This window comes from Elgaria multicarinata, chromosome 1 (assembly GCF_023053635.1).
Source record: "Elgaria multicarinata webbii isolate HBS135686 ecotype San Diego chromosome 1, rElgMul1.1.pri, whole genome shotgun sequence".
NCBI lineage: Eukaryota > Metazoa > Chordata > Lepidosauria > Squamata > Anguidae > Elgaria > Elgaria multicarinata.
The window spans coordinates 100,465,270-100,482,891 of NC_086171.1; the positions used below are offsets into that span (position 1 = coordinate 100,465,270).

Sequence of the window (17,622 nt, forward strand, 5' to 3'; positions counted from 1 at the left end):
TCTACTGGTGAAACTCCTCTCCAAAAGCAGAGAGGCACCTCCACCCCAGCAGAGATGCTGACCAAGGGGGTTAGGATTATGTTGACAGAATCAGTGAGGTGAGTCTGTAAACTAACAGCATTTTGGGGTGTTGACTCTCTCATGCAGATTTAATGCAGGAGCTGTGGATGTTAGCTGTCTTTTGGAGTATTTAACCTGTGCCTCCACCTATATTCAACCTGTATATTTGTAAAGAAATTCCAGAATTGGCCAAGTACCAAAAAGCCTCCACTGACCTCCTTTTAAAGGGAACTAATAGCATCATCACATGGGGGGAGGGGGAATCGTGTTTCCTTGCCATCGCTTCTCCACCCCCACTTTTGTCCCTCATTACTTGCTCTTTCTTCCCAGAGGTGAAAGAGGAAGTAAACAAAGACCACATGGCCCATTCAGGGAACGTTTTTAGCGTGCCACTTTTCCTGCACGCAGCAGGAAATTGCAGCACATTCCATTATTATTATTTTTTTAAAAGTCAGATTAAATGGGTCTATTCTGCGACGGGAAAACGTGCAAAAGGAGTGGGAGGCGGACGTCATCGTCTAACGGGCACATGCACATCCGTAAGTGGGCAGTGGCGAGCGTGGGATAAAACACTTGTCTGATGAACCTCTAAACCTGGGTAAGTGATGCACCCCTAAAACATGTCAACACTCAGAGAAGTGAGTGGAGTGTCTGCAGCATGGACAAGAGCCCAGGTCCTCCCTCTGTACTCTTCCCTTTGGCCAATGCAAGTGTTAAAGAGGTAGAGAGATTCCACCCCCATGTCCTAAATCGAAAAAGGTGGATTTCTGTCCCAGGAAAACAACTTGAAAGCAAGCAAACAGAGACTGTTGTAAGAAAACCAGCAAACCTTGGCAAATTGGTATTGGGGCTGTCCATTCTCCTGAGGCTGTACACTGAGTCACCTCCTCTCCAAGTAACAGAAAACCCTCGGTGCAGTAGAAGGTGCAGCTCGATTGGTACTGAAATTCCCCATGCAGGTGTAAGCAGGTGCTGTTTCCATAATCAGGAGCCCCCAGGGCCCGGCACTGAACAGCTACGAAGGAAAGCAGATAAATAAGTCAGGCTGGAGACAGACCAGAGTTTTTAAGAGAGAGAAAGTGGTTTGAGAAAAGTTATTGCTTAGTAATTTGTTTGTTTAGCTGCTTGTGCTATGTTGCCATATATCGTATTATCCTCTGGTCAAACACTGCAGAAAAGGACAACTAAAATGATCAAGGGGATCATTGTGGAATTAAGACTGGCTCCTTTACACAAGGTTGTTCCAGAGGGGGCGGGGGTTGTGCCTTTTCTAGAGGTTTTCTTTCCCTGCTGTTCCAATACACAACCATTAGGTGGCATTGTGGTAAAGTGGAATTGTGGAAATACATCAGTGTTTAATGCCACCATTAACGGATATACCAAACATTTTGCTAAAATAGTTCCAATGGTTTTATTATGGTTTTAATTTTTGTGAACCACCCAGAGAGCTTCAGCTATTGGGCGGTATAAAAATGTAATAAATAAATAATGGAAGAAGCCATGGAGGATGACGATGTCATGTCAAGCACCTGCAAACTACTGTGCGTGATGTATCACAAGCGCACAGTAAATGCCTCATGTACAAAGGCTCAAAGTGTGGAAATGATGGTGAGGAAAGGTTTATCTCCACCTTCCTGCCAACCTGTACTGTGCTTTCAAAGAACTCCCCATCCTACCCCCAATACAGGCACTTTAAATACATTTGGCAGGACTGATTTGGTTCTGTCAACAACACATCCAGTTGGAGTCTAGCTTAACCAACCCTTGGGATACTTTAATAGCTTGCACTAACAAATCCTGAACTTCAAGATAACACAAACGTATTTATTTATTTATTTATTGCATTTCTATACCACCCAATAGCCGAAGCTCTCTGATCAGCTCCACAGAGGATTAACTGGATTAACTGTAATGCTAAGTACAACATAGTTTTAAATGAACTGTAATTTTTGAATTGTTAATGTCGTATTGCAAGGTATTATAATTATGGATATATTTAAAATGTCTATTCTGTGAACAGTTTTGAACACAATGGATTGAATCCAGACTTAGGGCACAATCCTATGGGAATGGCCACAACCCTTCAAACTCAGAGGCTTATAGCCATCTAATGTGGAATGGGAGGAGCAAGGTCTGCTAGACAGGCGTTTTGCCTATCTAGCTGAGGCATTGGCGGGAAGGCGGGAAGGAGCCTGGGGAAGGCTGGGGACAGCTCATATCCCTGCTTCCCCAGTCCTTTCCCATCCTTGCCCATGGGAAAAGACCCTTTCTGTCCTCTTTGAGGGTCAATTTTGTGACCTCAGAGAAGCAACCAGCACAGTTCTCCCTGAGCTGGCTGTGAGGGCTAGGGAGAGGGGGCGGGGAGCTCAGATTCCTGGGTCTAAGGTCAGAGTGGTATCTCTGACCTCGGTTCCAAGAATCCAAAGTATCCTATGGCCCCTCTGTCTAGGGGCCATAGGACTGCTCTACCCGAGCGCTTCCAGATAGTGCTTTTATCTTGCAATCACCCAGCCTCATTTACGGAATTTTACAAACGGTCCAGGCAATCTCATATTTTATTTGTAACCCTCCCATATTTTCCCACTGCTTTTTCTCTATTTTTTGTTTCCACAAAAAAATCAGTTAAGGAGGAAAATAAAGAATAGCTGTGAAATGCCTTTTCACTGGTAGTGATAGCAACCCTCTATCTGGAAGTACTCTTAGTGATGCTTAAAGCTGACCTATTGAAAATCAATCAATGAGACAAGTTAGTCATGCCTAATGTAAATCCCTTGTATTTAATGGGTCTACACTAAACATGATTAAGTCTGGATGCAACATGATACATTTGTGAGAAATGCAGTATATAAATAAACAGATGAAACAGCCAATTTAAATACCAGATTCCCATATAGGCCCACGCAATTCCAGTTAGATGCCATACCGTGACAAACAGGAACATGGGAGGTCCACTGGCCAGTTGCACTGCAGTGCAAAATCTTGGAGCTATTGAGCTGAAAGCCCGCTTCACAAGCAAAATCACATGTGGAGTTGTAAGCAAAGTTACCGATTGGGTTTACACAATCCATTGTTCCTCTTGTGGGCGACTCAATTTTGGGACATTTCATGACTAAAAATGAAATAAATAAAATAAAAAAGAGTAGGGGTAAAATTAGAAAGATATTAAAAAAAAATAGGACATATGTAATAAAAAAAATCCATAAACCAAAACAACTACCGAAACAGTGTGAGAAATAAAGAGATATGTTACTTTTTCAATAAAGTTAATGCCAATATATATTCAATAAAGTTAATGCCAATATATATTCAATAAAGCTAATGCCAAAATGTATATTATGATTTTGTTAGAGTGTGGGCCAATGGGGCAGGGTCTTGCTACTGAGAATATATGGTTGAAAATAGCTTCAGCCTGGAAACACTGATCTTCGCTGAGGCATAATTAATGGACAGGGAAGGGCCCAAACAGGTGCAAAGCGCCGTTAGACTATTCAGTTGAAGTAAAAGAGAATAATACGGAACTTGTGGTTAGACTAGTGGTCAGAAGAAGTGACAAAACTGAAACATACATCTGTTGTTTTTGAACTTATGACTTTTGTGGTTACCTGATGGGTGGAGGGATGATCAAGAGCAATAAAGTGGGTAGGCCCAGATAAATCAAACCTATATTTGGGCATAAGTAAATAGAGATGGGTAGAATATTAAATGAAATGAAAAAGCAAGTAATCAAAGGCGGGACAAAGCTGCGTGCCGGGATAGGCTGTAACCCCACAAGTCTCTGACCAATCACGAGACGGGGAGGGACCTCTTCGGCCGGGTGTAGGGTATAAGATGTCTTGACATGTGCTTAGAGGGTGTGCCTACTTTGCTGGACACCCAGACTTGCAATTCTGTATCAATAAAGGTAACAGAGTGCTTTCACCATTGTCCTTGAATCTTTATTTCAAATCGCATTTCTAACAATTTGGGGGCTCGTCCGGGATCAAGCCATCGTGGCTGCTGGCCATCGGTGCCAGACACAGGGAAGACGCGTCCTGCTGAAGTTTTGGCAGCCCCTCTGGCCAACACCGAGGGTCAGTGGCCTGACTGGCAAAATCCTGGAACATTTGGACTGGTGAAACCACTTAGGGATTCGAGTGTAGGCACTGGATCGACCAGGCAACTTCGTGCACGAACCAAGGTAAGAAAATTGACTATTAAGTATTACCTTGGTGGTCGGGATGGTGGGTGGATTGTGAAGTGGAGTGTGACTGATGTCTGAGACGTGCCCATGAGGCACGAAGCGAGTTCGGAGTCTCGGATCCGCGGTTCCATTTCTTCGCGAGAAGTATGGCCGGAGAGAGACGAAGCGATTGAAAATTTGACTGTTGTGTGACACTTCCACATCTTGGGTAGACGTTTTGTGGTTCGTGCTTAGCCCCAAGTATTGGGTGGACGTTTTGCAGTTCTCACTTAGCCCCAAGAAATATCCACAGACTGGGTAGACGTTTTGTGGTTCTCGCTTAGCCCCAGGTAGTTCCTGGGTAGACGTTTTGCGGCTCTCACTTAGCCCCAGTTCCACAATGGGAAATAAAGTGCCTAAAAAGGAGAAAGGACCATATGAGTCTCTCCAGGGTCATGACATTCCTCCCAATAGTCCGGTGGGGAGGATGCTGATGTCATGGGAATATTTATCTTGTACAAAAGGAAAAGATAGGAAGAAGATGATTAAATATTGTTGTTTGGAATGGCCAAAGAAAACCATAGAACCCCCTAGTGTTTTCTGGCCAAAATATGGGTCTGATGAAGCCTGGGTGTCAGACTTTAAACTTCTATGTTAACAATAAAACTCCAGGATCACAAGAAAACGTATGCCTCTTGTTGGATGACTAAGGATAATAAGGAGCAGTTGATACCCCTAAAAATCCACAGGAAGAAGAAGCAAGTCAAAATACCAAAGACTCCTGAATTTAAAATCCTGAATTTAAAATAGGAACCGTTAAATTGCCTGCCTCCTCCTTATGTATTTCTGCCTAACCAAGCTAGTAACATAGTGCCAATGCACCATGAACAAAGGGGGGGGGGAAGAAGAGGAGGGAGAAAAATAGAAGAGAAAGAATAGAATAGAAACTCCAGGTGTGCCTGTGTCAAAACCTGGAAATTGCCATATGCAAGAGGCCTGTATGTGGCTTGATTGTAGTTATAAGAACATTGCAGTTAGATTCACCAAGTTAAAATCAGACTGCCCACAAATAGTAAAAACATTATAAAGAAAACATGTAAAATTTATAAGATGCCATCTAAGTTAAAGTTAAAAAGATTAGTGACTTTGAGTCAAGAAGAATGGCCACTCTTCACCAGAGTAACCTACATTACCGTGGCCTGCCGAAGGTTTATTTGAAACAGACAGGTTCACGCACTTGAAACATTATTTAGAAGGAGTGGGGGGAAACCCTCTCCTTTTCCTGTACTAGCAGCAGTTGTGGTTAGACGGCCAGAGGTAAAAAGACTTCAAGCCAACATGTCAACTCCTAGAAACAAAAGTGCTAGGTTATTTGCTGGACAGGTGGCCCAACCAAATGTGATGGGCTACTTGAACAGTGAGCTTGAAAAGACTTCGAAAAGCAAATGCAAGCTTTCTATTTGGACTTGTCCTTTAGGAGTCCTTGGTCAAGATCCAAAGAGTCAGGATAGAAAAAAAAATGAGAAGTTTATTAGACTCTAGCATTAAATGCTCCCTGTAAATTGTTTCCTGTGCTAAAATTTTGCTGCCCCAAATCAAGCTCCAGTCAGAGCTTACCAGCTTTAGAATTCAGCTGATAATTAGAATTTTGAATAGAAATTACTTAGGCCTTATGGTCTAGCTAGAAAACCCTTCCCCACTGGAGAACTTGTTTTAACAGAAGCAGACCTCCAGTTGTCAGATTTGTGAAAAGAAGAATAAAAAAGCCACACCTAAAACCCAAAATTTCTCCAGCGTTCGAGAGAAAGAATGAGACAATATTCTTTTTTTAAAAAAATTAATTTTGTCACCAAGAATTGGCAAGACGTGGCTAAGAAATTACAGAAAGTTGAAGGATAGAATGATCTAAAGCAGCCACCTGGAGCGGCAGATCTCGCCAGCCTGGCCCCCCCTTCTCATGCAGCAGGGGTGGGGGAGCTCGCAAGGCAGACGCTGGCTGGCTGGCTGCACGGCTCTGCCTCCTTGGAAGGGGAGGGGAGCTCACTAGATCCGCTCTGAGGAGAAAAAGAGGAAGAAGAGAGACACACGTAAAGCACCACGTGTGCGCGCACAAGAAGCAGGATGGCAGGGGACGCTTACCCTCTGCGCCTGGGCTGGTCTCCTTGGGAGCAGGGGCTGTCCAGGTCTGGGGGACTAGCTCCCGAGGAGACATCCCCTTCGCAGATGGAAAGCAAGAGGGCTGGCGCTGCCTGACACCCCTGCCCTTGTCGGTCTCCCTAAGAGCAAGACTTTGAGGAGTTAGATTCTTTTCTTGGAAGTGAGGGAAAGTCACCGTGACTCTTTTTGTTTTTAAGGAGGGAAATGGAGTAAGAAGAAAAAAGCAGAGCCACCCCTTTTTCCCTTCTAAAGTGTTCAAGGAGAAGCAGACACCACTAAGGAAATGCCTGCTCCCCTGATATGTTTCCTGCCAAAAATGCAGAGAAGGGCAACTAAAATGATGAAGGGTCTAGAGCATCTCCCTTACGAGGGAAGGTTGCATCAACTGGGATTGTTTAGTTTAGAAAAGGGAAAAGGGAAAGGGGAGGCTGAGGAGAGATAGGATAGAGGTGTATAAAATGACGCATGGTATAGAAAATATGGATAGAGAGACATTTCTCTCTCTCTAAAAATATTAGAACCCAGTGGAGTCATCCCATGAAGCTGAGTGGTGGGAGATCCAGGATAGAACTCACTACCACAAGATGTATTGATAGCCACCAATTTGGATAGCTTCAAAAGCAAGTTGAATAAATTCCTGGAAGTAATAATAATAATATATCAATACCTACTAGCCCTGATGGTTGTGTGCTATCTCTAATATTCAAGACAACAAGCCTCTGTGCACCAGTTGCTGGGGAACATGGGTAGGAGGGTGCTGTTGCACTGTGTCCTGCTTGTTCATCCCTGGCTGATAGCTGGTTGGCCACTGTGTGAACAGAAGTGCTGCTGGATGGACCCTTGGTCTGATCTAGCATGGCTCTTCTTATGTTTTTTTATGTTTTAAATTTTGTGCTTTTTATTTATTTATTTTTTTATAAAACATCTGTTCTTAAAAATCAAAATTACCAATTGGGGGGTGGGGTGCCAGTAGCTCTCTTTGCCTAAGGTGCAAATTAGTCTGGCACCAGCCCTGACTAGATACAAAATGGTTTAAAAATGAAAGTACTTCTAAGAACAGATCTAGATGAAATGTACTATCAAGCAAATAACTGATTTGCTCCTGAATGAGCCTTTCAGTGAAATTTTAGAAAAATCTGCACTGCTGCTTTTAGGGTGTTTTGAAGTGCTTTGAAAACGTTCATTTGAAAACTGTATATACAGCGTGTTCTGGACCCCAGCAGTTGTCAGAACTGTGGGGGGGGGCACCTTGAGGCGCTTTAGAGCAGTGGTGTAGATCCTGCCCAGGTGCTGAGAAGATATGCGAGGAAAGAGGGGCCTCAAAGAAGCCAAGGAGATGGATCTAAATGTTAATAGTGTAAAAAGAAAAGCCATTTCCAAAACCAGTGCTGGCTAGGGCAGAGAAGTGGGGTCAAAGTAAATACTGTCCTGAGACACAAGCCCCAGAGCCTAGAGATGAGCAATCCTGAACCCCAAAAACTACACCCTCCAGTTTGGAGTGTTAGCATTTAACGGGGTTAAAGTGAAATTGAAGTTGAAATAAAACAACCCAAACCCCTACATTGAGCTTACCAACTTGTAGAGAATGATTTATTGAAATGGCTGCGGTGTGATTGTTCAACAGCAGCCAGTGGCAAGTTTCCGCCTTGTCTGGGAGTAGGTGCTGCATCTACTTTGTGTATAGAAAGATTTTTTTATCAGATCAGAGATTGAATAGATATTGCATGGAGAATCCAGATAAATCTATTACCTTGAATCCAGGTATCTTGTTTTCTTTGTTGAGAGCAACATATCTGAGATCCACATGATTGAAAAGTTGAAATTTAAAAACCACTCCCAGGCAAGAGTGAGGTTGCCTTGATAACACCAGATTGCAAACAGGAAATGTTGTAGTTTCGTCAAGCTGACAGAAAAGAGGAAGTAGATACTTGTAATGGAGAATCATAGAATAGCAAAAGTTGGAAGGGGCCTACAAGGCCATCGAGTCCAACCCCCTGCTCAATGCAGGAATCCACCCTAAAGCATCTCTGACAGATGGTTGTCCAGCTGCCTCTTGAATACCTCCAATGTGGGAGAGACCACAACCTCCCTAATAGAGGTTGTGTTTGTTCTGTCCCAGGTATGAAGCATAAAATAGATTATTTTTGATAAAGCAAAGGGCTTATCTATAAATATCCACACTAACGTTCAATGTTCCTTTTCAATTTGCTACGTAGCTAGACTAATTTGTAAACCTAAGAATTTCAAGACAGCTGTGGGAGGCCCAAGGGCCAAATAGCCCTCTCATTGAGAAATTGTTTGAAAGAATCTTAATTTCAAAAATATAGTTGTCAAAGAAAGATGGAAAAATAGTGTGTGGATATCTTATAGTGTTAAGCCAATTGCATCCTGAGACTTAATTAAGAATTATGTAATATGTATAGAGTTTTTAAAAGTAATTGAATTTACTAATGCTGTAGAGAGACTTGAATGTTCAGTTACCTTAACTACTTTTGTTATGGTAAAATAACTGATTTCCCCTTACCCCTTCGCCCAATCTCTTCTCTCCCGTCCTTCTTCCAAGATTCCTCATTTTCCTTTCCCAAAATGCCACCCATGGGTGATTTCTAAATGATTTAAATTGAATAAAATAGACCCCCTGCTCCTAGGTGGGAGAGAGGGGTCCCATTTGCCTATTTGGGTGGGGTCGGTTGCTCAGGGTTGAAGACAGGCCCTAGCTGCTGGTTAAAACACCAGGCGCTTGACACACACACACACACCTCTTGTTTCTCCTTCCCCACAGTTCAGTGGGAAACCAGGAAGAGAAATAAGAGGTAAGAAGCTTGCCCATTGTAAAGAATGTCAAGCGCCAAAAAGGGAAACCGGGGAGGGAGTGGTTAACAAGTATTGGTTGAAGATGGTGGAGTATGTGACAAGAAGGTCTCAAGATTCATTGCTAGGAGAATCATGTAATGGTGAAGTTTGCAAGGTTGATGGGTTCACTCACCCATCTGGGCATGTTGGGAGGGCAGAGAAGAAGGATCAGTTGTGATGATCTAAACAAGCACTGTTCTGAGTCTTTTCCCTTACATGGCCAAGGGGGGAGAGAGACCTTTGTATAAAGTGATTTTTTTAGTACCACCTTGAATCTAAGAAACTAGTTTTAATTCTTTCCTGTCTTAAAATAGACTGAATAGAAGACAGAGTGATTTATAATTAGAACCATAAGATTGTTTGACGAGAAATCCCAAACTAATGAGTGTGCAAGAAGATTTCTTCACAGGTTTTCACAGCACCAGACCTAGAAGCCACAGGTCTGCTGCCTGATACCAAATTAAAACAACAGAAGTTATGAGCTGGAAGCAAGAGAGTTTGGACCCTTGTTCCTGACTGACCACTGTAATTGTTCAAAGCACATGAACAACTGGCAAGTATTTGACTGTCCAACACATATAGAAATGTTTGGAGAATCTATAGCTGTAAGACTGTCTCTATCAAGGAAGAAATAATCTGTTGTGTTCTAAGCCTACACAGACTGATAGCCCAAATCTAAAAAGTCCAAGCAACATATGTGAAAAGCTGAACCTTAGATGCCATGGAAGTGATCCAGATGACCCATTTGTACCGGAGACTGAGAGTTGTCCAAATCTGATCGAGAGGTTAAAAGACGAAGCAAGCTGCCAGGAGGAAGTTGGAAAGCCCCCTGTGAGCACTAAAGACAGGTGTCCAGTGGAAAGAGATTGCTGAAGAGCCCCCTCCATGGAACGACATCTGGTCAATCAACATGGCTGTCTTTGTAAACTCAGATCAGAGATATTCCTGAGATAACGAGGCATAATAATCCTCGCAACGAAAAGTAAAACGACTTAGGACAACGCCATGGCATTCTTTAACAGTGAGAGTGTGTGCATAGAGATAAGAAATGGTCTAAGAACATGTGGTCCAGTCAAGAATACATCTTTATATACTGTGGTGAAAAAGATAACACAGGGTGAATAAAGAGGAGGGATTTGTGAGAAATAAAGAGATATGTTACTTTTTCAATAAAGTTAATGCCAATATATATTCAATAAAGTTAATGCCAATATATATTCAATAAAGCTAATGCCAAAATGTATATTATGATTTTGTTAGAGTGTGGGCCAATGGGGCAGGGTCTTGCTACTGAGAATATATGGTTGAAAATAGCTTCAGCCTGGAAACACTGATCTTCGCTGAGGCATAATTAATGGACAGGGAAGGGCCCAAACAGGTGCAAAGCGCCGTTAGACTATTCAGTTGAAGTAAAAGAGAATAATACGGAACTTGTGGTTAGACTAGTGGTCAGAAGAAGTGACAAAACTGAAACATACATCTGTTGTTTTTGAACTTATGACTTTTGTGGTTACCTGATGGGTGGAGGGATGATCAAGAGCAATAAAGTGGGTAGGCCCAGATAAATCAAACCTATATTTGGGCATAAGTAAATAGAGATGGGTAGAATATTAAATGAAATGAAAAAGCAAGTAATCAAAGGCGGGACAAAGCTGCGTGCCGGGATAGGCTGTAACCCCACAAGTCTCTGACCAATCACGAGACGGGGAGGGACCTCTTCGGCCGGGTGTAGGGTATAAGATGTCTTGACATGTGCTTAGAGGGTGTGCCTACTTTGCTGGACACCCAGACTTGCAATTCTGTATCAATAAAGGTAACAGAGTGCTTTCACCATTGTCCTTGAATCTTTATTTCAAATCGCATTTCTAACAACAGTATATTTGCACAAGATGATAATTCATTTAGGAAATTGGATTTATAAACTGTGAACCACAGCAGTTACATTTCCCATAGAATCATAGAACAGCAGAGTTGGAAAGGGCCTACAAGGCCATCAAGTCCAACCCCCTGCTCAATGCAGGAATCCACCCTAAAGCACCCCTGACAGATGGTTGTCCAGCTGCCTCTTGAATGACTCTACTGTGGGAGAGCCCACAACATCCCTAGGTAACTGACTCCATTGTTGTACTGCTCTAACAGTCAGGAAGTTTTTCCTGATGTCCAGCTGGAATCTGGCTTCCTGTAACTTGAGCCCGTTATTCCGTGTCCTGCACTCTGGGAGGATCGAGAAGAGATCCTGGCCCTCCTCTGTATGACAACCTTTTAAGTATTTGAAGAGTGCTCTCATGTCTCCCCTCAATCTTCTCTTCTCCAGGCTAAACATGCCCAGTTCTTTCAGTCTCTCTTAATAGGGCTTTGTTTCCAGACCCCTGATCATCCTGGTTGCCCTCCTCTGAACACGCTCCAGCTTACCTAGCTTTCCTCCCCACTAGCACCACAGCCACCCAACACTGATTTAGGAAGTCTGGGAAGGGGTTCCAGTGATACAGATGGACATCTTCCACATTAACTTGATTGAGGCTGCAATCCTATGCACAGTTATCTGGGAAAAAGGCCTACTCAGCCCAATGGGTCCAGTTCTGACCCTTCTAAACTGTAGGGTGACCATGTGACCGGATTTGTCCAGATTTGTACGGGTTTATGATGGCAAATCCGGGAGAGGGGAGGGGAAATCCGGATTTTTTTACAAAGAACAGTTCTAATGGGAATTAACAAAAATGCTTATAACTCCGTCATTTTTTAAGATAAAGACATGAAACTTGGCACAATGGTAGCTCTTACGAAGGGCTGTAGTCATACTTAATTTGAAACAGATCCGTTCATCCATTGATTTTTTAGGAATTTTTAAAAAATTGAGGTTTTAAACTTATTATTTTTAAAATTGTCATTTTTAAAGTTAAAGAGATGAAACTTTGCACCATGATAGGATTTAGGTAGAGCTTTAGCCACACCAAATTTGAAATAGATCCGTTCATCCATTGACTTTTTAGGATTTTTTTAAAATTGAGGTTTTAAAATTATTATTTTTAAAACTGTCATTTTTAAAGATAAAGAGCTGAATGTTGGCACCATGAAAGCTTTTAGGTAGAGCTTTAGACGTACCAAATTTGAAACAGATCTGGGGGCAGTAGCAAACCCTGTTAACAACAACAGCAGCTTGCAATGAGTGAAGATACAGTCAGAAAAGATATTTAAGGGAAGGGGAGAATGTAACACACAGAGTATAACAAAAGCTTCAAAGTACAGCAAAACCTACAAAAGTAGGAGTGAGTGAAGTTAATTTCAGATACATTGAATCTCTCACTTGTTCTTTATTTCAGTGATTTTAACATTAAGATGTTAAGTAAAACAGATTTGTCTTAAATGTGTGCTGTAAAATCAGACATGTGACCAAGGCTATGTTCGGGTGGGCACGCCCCCTTGGTACTGGACATGCCCCCTTGGGGGCGACCATGTTGTCCTCCTTTTTGGTTTCCAAAATATGGTCACCCTATAAACTGGGCACTGTCTCAAATATCCTTTCTCCCAGGTATTTCTAGTCTTCATGGGTGCAGCTCAAAAATGCTAAAAAAAAAAAGCTAGAGGATCAGCCACAGTTAGGCCTCTAATCCTTTTGCAGTAAATGGATAGTGAGTGTGTTTAAACCGTGGTTATGTAGCCACCATGGTTAGGAATGGTTCACATGCTAAGTCATGATTCACATGACATTCTAAGCTATAATGTTTAGCATACTGTTTAGCATAATGCTTAGGATCAAAGAAGCTAATGATAATAAAGACAAATTCACTTGTGATGTTCAACTCTTAAATTTCTCAAGGGCAAGATTTTTCCAATTTGAGAATAGCAGCTTAGGGATAATTGTAGAGATCTACAGCCAGCAATTTGGCTGGCTTATCAGATCAGCCATGTGGACGCCCCCTTTCTAACCCTTCTCTTTCTGTTTCCCTTTCTTTTCTCAGCTGGCACCCTCTGGCCTTCCCAATTTTCTGGGCAACCCCCCTTTTCAAATGCTTCTTTCTTTACCCCCTCTCATTCTTGTGACTTCTTGGCTTCTCAGGCTCCTGCCTCCTCCTTTCCTTCTTTGACTTGCCCCTTACCTGCCCTGAATCCCTGTAGGATCTCAGCAGCTCAGTCATTGGTAGCCGGAGACCTATCACAGAGTGGCAGCTAAGTCTAAAACAGTCAGAAAATGTCTGCCAGCCTCACCTCTCTGTGACATTGGGGCCATCTATATGGCGCCAGGTTGCAACCGCCTTTAGCAAAACCTGGCGCTTTCTCTTCAGTACGGTGGCATTGGCTAATCCTGATGAGAGGGAGGGCGCAGGGTTTCTGGTGGCCATCCAGCTCACCGGCCCACCCCCTGCTCTCTGCCCAGGCTTCCGGCAACCAATCAGGGGTTGCCTTCTGCTAAGGAATGCCTCTGACTTCTTAAATGCAGAGCTTAGAATGAAAACCCCAAAGTGGCTTCGAAATGGCTGCTGCGTCGTATAATCAACACAGGCCCCCCCCACATCCACCGTGGGGCTTTCAAAGTGTGTAGACAGTTTGTGAGGCTTTAATTTTATTGTCGTTTTTTTCACAATGAGAGCAAACACTTGTTGGGACTCTTGCTTGCTGCTGTGCATTTGGAGGTTGCAACCTACTGGAAATCCAAGAATGGATTTTCAAAGAAGTAATAGATGGAGAGCTGTGGTCAATAGCACTCTCTGAAAAGCTGATACAGAAACTGAGTGTCCTGAACCATGTAGAAATCTATGATGCTTTTATAATTATCTGGTTTCCCTTATTACTTATGTTAACCAGAATTCTAGGGCATGTAGACTAGGGTTTTCTGATGTGGCACCCACAGGCTCCCACAAAACTTTTTTTAAAAAAACTTATTTAATTCCCCCCTATCTCCATAGTAATTAATACATATAAAATGCATACAACTTTTGAGCAATTATACATAGACTTCAACAAAACTGGACCAAAACCATTTCAAGGTGGCATCGTTATGCCACCCATTCAAATATTAACAGTGTTGTAAGGTCCTCAATCCATTGCATTTTAGAAAATGAATATTTATCCTTTCAATGCTGCAATATCAGTCTTTTAGCTTCCCAAAAGGCACAGAGAATCCATTTATGCTGATCATTTGTTAATTTCCATGAAGCAGGTAATTAATTTAAAAGTGTACATCAGTAAATATTAAAGACTGTTCCAGTAGAAAATTTATCAGTGTAAAACCTCCCCCCCAAAAAAGGAACTACTGGACATTGCCAAAACATATGTTTAAAAGGCACATTAACTGTATTGCACTACCAGCGATTAGCTGAATTAGACAATCCCTTTTTAAAGAGGCATTGTGGTGTCCAACAGACATGAAATGAACATTTTTGTTGAATAAGATGCAGGCTAAAATCCATAGACATGACAGATTGACACCAATGTGGCAATCCACTGATTAGGCATTTTGTGGTGGTGCCCACACAGTTCTTCAAATTCCCAAATGTGCCCACAGATCCAAAATGTTGAGACTGCCTACATAGACCACCAAATGAGTAACTGAAATTTTTGAGGGATACTTTTAATCTGCCTGTATTGGAGTCCTGGATAGGGTGTATATGTATAGGGTGTATATGTATGAGGACTCTAAAGAGAACAATACTCTCTGATTTCATAGCTTACCTATTCCTATTCTTTGTTGTATTTTTGAAAAATAAAAATAAATGTTTAAAAAGAAGAGAAAACAAACAACTGAAGCTTTCCCCATCATTTTATCTCTACGCCAGGATAAACTTCATCTATTTCATTTCTACAAGTCAGGTTGCTGTTAAAGGCACATGAGCATGGTCAGTAAAACATGGACAAACATAAATTTAATATGCTCACCAACAGTAATTTGCAATATGCAGAATATGTTAATTACATATATCTAAATATGTAGATTAGCAGGAACTTTCCATTTAAAAAAAAAAATGTTTTAATATTGGCCTTTCATAACAAACAGCAAATGGGCTCCCTAACCTACTCCGAAGTACTCATGAGATTGAGACAGGAATGTTGGAATGGAATTTAAGGAGAAGAAGAAAACTCTGAACCTTGACATGTTGGTTCGAGGGAACTCCATTTTCCAGATGCGTCACACACAGTGGTCTCTGCTCCGCTTACCAGGAAGCCCTCTGTGCATTTAAAGTTGCAATTTGACTGGTACTGAAATTCCCCATGGATGTGAGAGCAACTGAGGTCTCCATGAGCAGGGATATTTAATGGCTGGCACTGGACAGCTAAGGAAAAGCAAAGGAAGATGTTGAATCAGGCATGATGTGCAATGTAGCAACCTGCTAGTGAATCAGGACTCTGCCCTTGAAGAACATGAGCTGAATATGAACTGTCAGCTCCGTATTAAAGACAGACAGATCTGATCATTTTAAAAATGTAAGCTTGTTTCATCCTATTTTTGCATCAGATTGTGTGTGGGGTTTTTTTTTTAAAAAAAAAAAAACCTCTGTGTGAAAAGTGTTCACATTGTTGTGTGCATTTCTCTTAATATACACAATTTGTACACAATTTTGCCTAACACATTTTTTTGCAAACAATTCAACCCAATATAATGCATTTTGTACATTATTTTCACTGATATGTACATTTTTCTGTGTGGTTTCCCCTAATATATGCATATACGTTTGCATTTTTTGATTGGAGAACTGCATTGGAAAATTCAGCGAAGAATTAGGTTTCATATTGGTTTCGGAGGTGCAAATTGGACAGGTTCACATTAAAATGCAAACTGAACTAATTTCTCCCCCATCCCACTGGGAGCACATGAGAAACCCCAGTTCTCTGGAACAGAGTGAGCCATCAATTCACATCAAAGGCTCAAGCACAAAGCAAAGCAAGCATCTCAGTGGTGACAGCGGCCTAATCTACACCAAGCAGGATATTGCACTTCGAAAGTGGTATGAAAGCGGTATAGAAAAGGCAGGAGCCACACCAAGCAGGATATAGCGCTGTGAAAGCTATACGGTATGTGTCAGTGGGCCCCAACAGTTGTCAGTGCACGTCAATACCGCTATAAAGCAGCCGTGTGGCTCCTGCCTTTTATGTACCGCTTTCATACCGCTTTCATAGTGCAATATCCTGCTTAGTATAGATTAGGCCAGCATCTCACTGGCTCAGCAGGTCTTTCCCCAGTTTCTGGGTCTTGACACGTGCTGTACTAACCCAGCAGCAGTCAACACCAGCCCATGATAGTACCTTTTAAATCTTTGTGGTATAATTTATCGTTGTTGTTTTTAACCAGTTTTCTCCTGTGAGCCTCCCTTATGGTGGGGCATATAAATGTCATAGATGGACAGAGTGAGAGAGAATAGCACCTACCTACACACCGCGGAGGCTCTGCTGTCCAGCTCCCAGAAGCCAAGCACTGCGAGGTAGCTGGGCCACTCATTTCAAACCCTTCACTGCAACTGAAGCCACAGCTGGATCTGTAGCTGAATTCCTCCAGAGGATGACTGCAGTTCATGAGCAGAGGTCTGTGGACAGCATCAAGCTCTCTGCATTTTACAACTAAAAGGAGGCATGAAAGTTGGAAATTATGCCATCGTCATTACAAAGAAACGTGTTTTTGAGTTCTCAAGTTCTTGCCTCAAGAAGACTACTGTGGAATCCCTGTTCACTAACATAAAATCTGAACTATTTCAGATCCAGTCTTTCTATGAGCATTATCAGATGAGTGTTTTATAGCATGCCCGTTACTGGCCACTCACTGATGTTAGTGGGTCCTTGTGACAATGATCAGCATCTTCACATGGGGGAAATCGTGTTTCCTTGCCGTCGCTTTTCCGCCCCCACTTTTGTCCTTCTTTACTTCCTCTTTCTGCGTAGAGAGTAAAGAGAAAGTAAACAAAGACTACATCCAGGGGGTGTTTTTATCACACTGCTTTTCCTGCACACAGCAAGAGATTGTGGCACATTCAATTTTTTAAAAAAGTTGGATTATAGGGGAATATTTTGCAATGGAAACATGAGTGAAAAGAGTGGGGGAGCATGGGAGATGGATGATGTCATCTTAAGGACATGTGCACATCCGTAAGTGGGCAGTAGCGAGCATGCGATAAAACGCTTGTCAGATGAACCTCGACATCTGCCTCCTACACATCTCCCATTCCTTTTCTCAATTTTAGAGTCACAAAATAAACCTCTTTTAATCCGTCTCTTCTGAGGTTGCACTATAAAATGCCCACTAGAGGGTGCTGTCCCCATTGAAATCTACAAGCCACATGGTCGCTGGTCTCTTCTCCATCAAAAGTGCTCCTGGCAAACGCAGAAGAGAACCAGAAAGAAAGCCTGCGGTAAGGAAACGTGATTCCCCCCTCCCCGCCATCCAATGATCCTCTACGGAACCAACA

At 42.3% G+C, this 17,622-nt stretch overlaps 1 protein-coding gene across 2 annotated transcripts in view; it reads right to left on the reverse strand.

The window, feature by feature from the left end:
- The window catches only part of SELP (selectin P), a 59,004-nt gene that overhangs the window by 21,880 nt on the left and 19,502 nt on the right, over window positions 1-17,622 (reverse strand). For both annotated transcript variants that reach the window (XM_063133728.1, XM_063133718.1), the window contains 4 exons: window positions 16,592-16,780; window positions 15,313-15,498; window positions 2,984-3,169; window positions 890-1,075 (listed from right to left, as the gene is read on the reverse strand). In XM_063133728.1, coding sequence (XP_062989798.1) covers window positions 890-1,075; window positions 2,984-3,169; window positions 15,313-15,498; window positions 16,592-16,780 — 747 coding nt within the window. The remainder of the gene's footprint in view (window positions 1-889; window positions 1,076-2,983; window positions 3,170-15,312; window positions 15,499-16,591; window positions 16,781-17,622) is intronic.